The sequence below is a fragment of the Silurus meridionalis genome, chromosome 12 (assembly GCF_014805685.1).
Source record: "Silurus meridionalis isolate SWU-2019-XX chromosome 12, ASM1480568v1, whole genome shotgun sequence".
NCBI lineage: Eukaryota > Metazoa > Chordata > Actinopteri > Siluriformes > Siluridae > Silurus > Silurus meridionalis.
The window spans coordinates 7,066,819-7,071,496 of record NC_060895.1 but is presented as its reverse complement, the minus strand read 5'-3'; the positions used below and the strand labels follow the sequence as shown (position 1 = coordinate 7,071,496).

The 4,678-nt window shown below is 38.6% G+C and overlaps 1 protein-coding gene across 1 annotated transcript; it reads right to left on the bottom strand.

Moving 5' to 3' along the window:
* Positions 1–250: 250 nt before the first annotated feature.
* LOC124394847 lies at positions 251–1,066 on the bottom strand. Its single transcript, XM_046863330.1, has 2 exons — positions 992–1,066; positions 251–898 (listed from the first exon to the last, which is right to left on the bottom strand). The coding sequence occupies exons 1-2, from the start codon at positions 1,064–1,066 to the stop codon at positions 251–253; spliced, it is 723 nt and encodes a 240-aa protein (XP_046719286.1).
* Between the last annotated feature and the right edge of the window lie 3,612 nt (positions 1,067–4,678).

Sequence of the window (4,678 nt, the reverse complement as noted above, 5' to 3'; positions counted from 1 at the left end):
AACACAAGCCATCATCTACTAAGCACACAATGTGCCAACTACACACTGATGGTATGAATACAAAACACATCTGGCTTTTGCTTTCTCTGTGTACAGATGTCAATTTGAGGTCATACTTTTGTCATAGTGTCATGTAAACATACAAGGATCCAAACTTCAAGTATTGGTGTTTATTCACACTCATCAAAACCAAGACAAAGTCAGAACACAAAATAGTAATTTCACAAAAAAAAAGAAAAAAATAAGACAATCAGCCTACATCATGTCGTCTTTCTGGGTCCGGCCACAAAATTTCGTCCACATCGCATGCAATATCCTCCAGTCCAAGGCACCGGGGAAAATATCTCCTTGAATGCCGTATCCAGGCCTGACATGATGCCTGGTCAATATCTCCACATGCCTCCTCCATTGCCTGTAAAAGGGCTACCTGTTGATGAGGATGACGGTCGTACACTTTCCTGCGCCAGGCAGAGAAGAACTCCTCGATGGGATTTAAGAATGGAGAGTATGGAGGGAGGTTGAGTGCCATGAAGGATGGGTGGTCTGTAAACCAGTTGCGGACCAAAGCAGCCCTATGGAAACTAACATTGTCCCATATGATGACATATCGGGTATGCTCTGGTCTCTGAACAGTTAGCATGTCATGTAAGGTGTCCAGGAATGCAATAATGTGTGCAGTGTTGTATGGGCCTATGGTTGCATGATGGTGAACAACACCATTTTGGCTTATAGCTGCACACATGGTTATGTTACCACCACGTTGTCCTGGGACATTGATGATGGCACGGTGTCCAGTAATGTTCCTGCCACGTCTCCTGGTTTTACTGAGGTTAAAACCGGCCTCATCTACAAAAAGTAGCTCATGTCCCATTGCATCTGCTTCTAGTTCCATCACTCTCTGGACAAGACAAAACAAATGCAACACATCAGGCCCATGCACAGCACTACAGAATGCACTTCCAAATTCAGAACCAATGACACTAAAGCTTACCTGCACATAGTCATATCGCAGTTGTTTTACACGTTCTGTGTTTCTCTCAAAAGGAACTCTGTAAATTTGCTTCATTCTTATTCTGTGGCACGCAAGTACACGACTTAGTGCAGAAATGCTTACACTGTGTATATTTTGAAAGATGGTGTCATTATCAATTATGCGCTGCTGTATTTCACGCAGTCTTATTGCATTATTGGCAATCACCATGTTCACTATATGGGTCTCTTGCTCTGGAGTGAACATTCTTCCTCTGCCCCCAACATCTGGACATCTAGCAATTCTGTAAAGTAACAATTTCAGTATTTTTGCATGTATGGTACTGTTGTGTTTCTCATTAGAGTATGGCAGTGCTACAAAGTACTTACCGATTCTCATTTCGAAATGTCCTAATGATGCTTGCCACAGTGTAGCGGCTCAAATTAGGCTGAACCTGTTGGCCAGCTTCCCTCAGGGTCATCCCATGGTTGATGACATGGTCCACTATTGTAGCTCTGATGTCATCAGTTATTCTATTTCTTACTCTTCTTACCCTTCCTCTTTCCCCTCCTCGTCCTCTTCTTGCTCCTCCTTTCTCCAACTTCTTCACCTCCACGTCCTCTCCCTCGGCCTCCTCTGATTCTCACTCTTCTCACTCTTACTGCTCCTTCCATTGTACTCCACACAGACAGCTTACCTGTGGCTTATTTATAGTGCTTAGGCTGATTGCAAAGTGAACTAATTATCTAAAACAGTTTTCACATGTAAAAGTGTGCCAGACAGTTGGCAAAATAGTGTTAATGATAGCCATACATGTGTATAATTTTGCTAGGAGTGTGTTGGAAATTTGGTAATTGAGTGTAAGCAGTGAGTTGTGTTTAAAGTTCTGCAAAAAGAGTGTTGTGCAGTGAATTGTGCCTACAGGTTTGCAAAGTGTGTGTTACAAAATTGCAAACTGAGTGCAAAGCAGTGTTTGTGCTTTTAGTTTTGCAAACTCAGTGAGTGGTTTTGCTATTCGTATTAATAGTTTTAGAAATTGTGCTACAAGAATCACGATTAGCGCTTAAGCATTCAGAAAAACTGTAATAAAGGTGTTCATATTATTATCAATCTCAGTACTAAAATTCCTGATTAAATGAAATATTTTTTTATGAAATGTCTCACTGAAATATTATGCTTGTAAAGCTCATATTTAACAGCAGAGACTGCATACTGAAGAGAAAAGCAGATCAACACTTTCTAGGTTATTTTAACAGCCAGGTGGCAAACGAGCTTGATTTAGTGCCAACATTATGTCTACACTGGAATCTGAAAGGAACAGCAACTTCCTGATTACTCCTAAAGTAAAAATATATGCACATACTCATTGCTACATTCAGTCTCTTTTACACATACCTTCACCTAATCATCAATCAGCACTGCCTTTACATACAGTCAACTCTGAAAGTTTTGGAATGTCAAGGCCACTTCTTCTTGTCTTTGCTGTAAATACAGTTTAGTTTAAGATCCAGTAATGAACAGGAAACAAAGAATTTCTGCTTTTATTTCCTGATATCATTTCCTGATATACAACTTTCTAAACAAAGGTATAATGCTAGATAAAAGTTAATAACAGTTAATACATGAATGGATATCGATTGCTTGCACCTGTAACTGCATAGAGCTGGTAAAACAATGAACCACATTCATCTACCATAATGAGTAATATGTTCAGAGATTAGTAAACCTGTTCCAAAGCAGCCATGCAAGCCCAAGCCATAAAACCTCCTCATCGATATTTGAGCTTGAATGGTTTGAATCATCTTTTGTTTCTCCAATCTTTATACCTTCCATCACTTTGGTAGATGTTAATCTTTGATCTTTAAATACTTCTTCTGATGAATGGTTTGCATGTTGAGGTATGGTCATTAAATATTTTATAGACGTTATACTGAATTCTAAGCTAAAACCAATAAATATGTTTTAAGACATGACTTAAAATCATCAAGATTTGGTGAGGAACTCGTTCTGGAACTGATGTCCGGCAGTGCGCTGTCACCCTTTGCTTTTGTCCTGTGGACAGTTCATTGTAAACTATTTGAGGACATAGTTCGTCTGGACAAATATTAAATGGAGATGATGTCTGAAAAATCGAAACCATGTGGATTCTTAAAATAAAAGTACTTTAAATGTAATTCTATATGAGACTGGGAATCAGTGAAGTAAAGCAAGCACTGAAGTTATAGATTTTAATGTTTTATTTCCAGTCAAAAACCTCGCAACAGCATTTTGAGCAATTATATAGCTGAGATACAGCAGACTGTGAGCCCCCGGTAGCATTACAGTAATCGAGCCTAGAGGAAATCAAAGCATGTATCACAGTCTCTAAATTTTTTTTACAATTTTTAATGCACCAGTGTTTCCTTTCTTATGCAGGATGTTCCACATTGTTGTATCGTATTCTATTAATTGTATAAACACTGAGCAACTTGGATCAATGTTTTTAATCTCTTGATCAATGGGTGGGACCAAGCATAATGTACCAAGTTCTGTAAAACATATAGGTTTTAATAGGATAGTCATATAGAACTGCAATCAGCAGGTCTCGTCCATACCAATAAAAGAAAGGGATTCGGTTGTTCAAATAAGTCTGATGTTTTTGACTTCAATTAAAGGCGGCTGAAACTGGATCCAGACGATCCAGAGAAGGTCACTGAGCGGGTGGCACCGGAGGAGTTTATCACCCAGCTGCCAGCCAGTACATCAGAGTGGGACCAGTGTCACCAATCAAACTCATTGTCTTATCCCATCCAACTAGCCCACATGCTCTGCACAATGAATGTCTTCTTGCTTTTTTCTAAAATGTCATCCATTCCAATGCCATTTGGAAATATAGCCAGTGCCTGTAGCTCAGCCTTCATGGTGGTATGCAGTCAGACCTTTGTTTTTTTTTTTTACCTGATCACAAGAAAAAAGTGGACAAACTGGAGACATCTCTAGTGATGTAAATGGCTTGACATAGTGACACCTTGTGGTTGTTATGACAAGAACACCGATGAGGATGGTGTAGGATGAAGTGGCTTCAGACTGCACTGAATCGCTTTGCTTTCAAGATTCTTGTTGCATGCATGTGTTGGACAAACAGGGAAGAGACAGATCCACACATTTGCATGCTCATACAATTAATTACTGACTATTATGTCTAAGATTCTTAAGATCCACACAAATTATCTTCAACTTTGCCAGCTGGTAAATGCTGGTGGAAAAGTAACTGTTTCTGAATTACAGCTACAAATGCTAAATCAAATTTATACATGTTATTTTTAATAATAGAAGAAGAAGAAGAAGAAGAAGAAGAAGAAAATCCTTTATTTGTGACATATACTGTACATTACAGCACAGTGAAATTAATATTATATAGCAAAAACATTAGTTGGGTCCATTAATACATGCACAATCATTGCAGAAATCAAAATTAGTATTGTACAAAATCAGTATTAGTCATTTGTAAGCGTGAAGTGTGAGTGAGCGGAGAATTTTCTGCATGTGGGACTGAAAAAATTTGAGACTTGTTTTATAATGATCCTGTGGTCTGATACTGATCCTGACTTTGGTAGCAGCATCTGATCATTGAGCAGTAGTATTGTTAGTGGTCGGCTGCTGAACAACGCCAATTGGCACAAACATTTTAGAATTTAAATTATCTTTTTATAGGAATGTGCTAATTTT

Coding starts and splice junctions, on each gene's coding strand:
- LOC124394847 (XM_046863330.1), bottom strand. CDS start 1,066: ATGAAGCAAATTTACAGAGTTCCTTTTGAGAGAAACACAGAACGTGTA. Junction 899..991: donor TGCGATATGACTATGTGCAG/GTAAGCTTTAGT, acceptor TGTCTTGTCCAG/AGAGTGATGGAACTAGAAGC.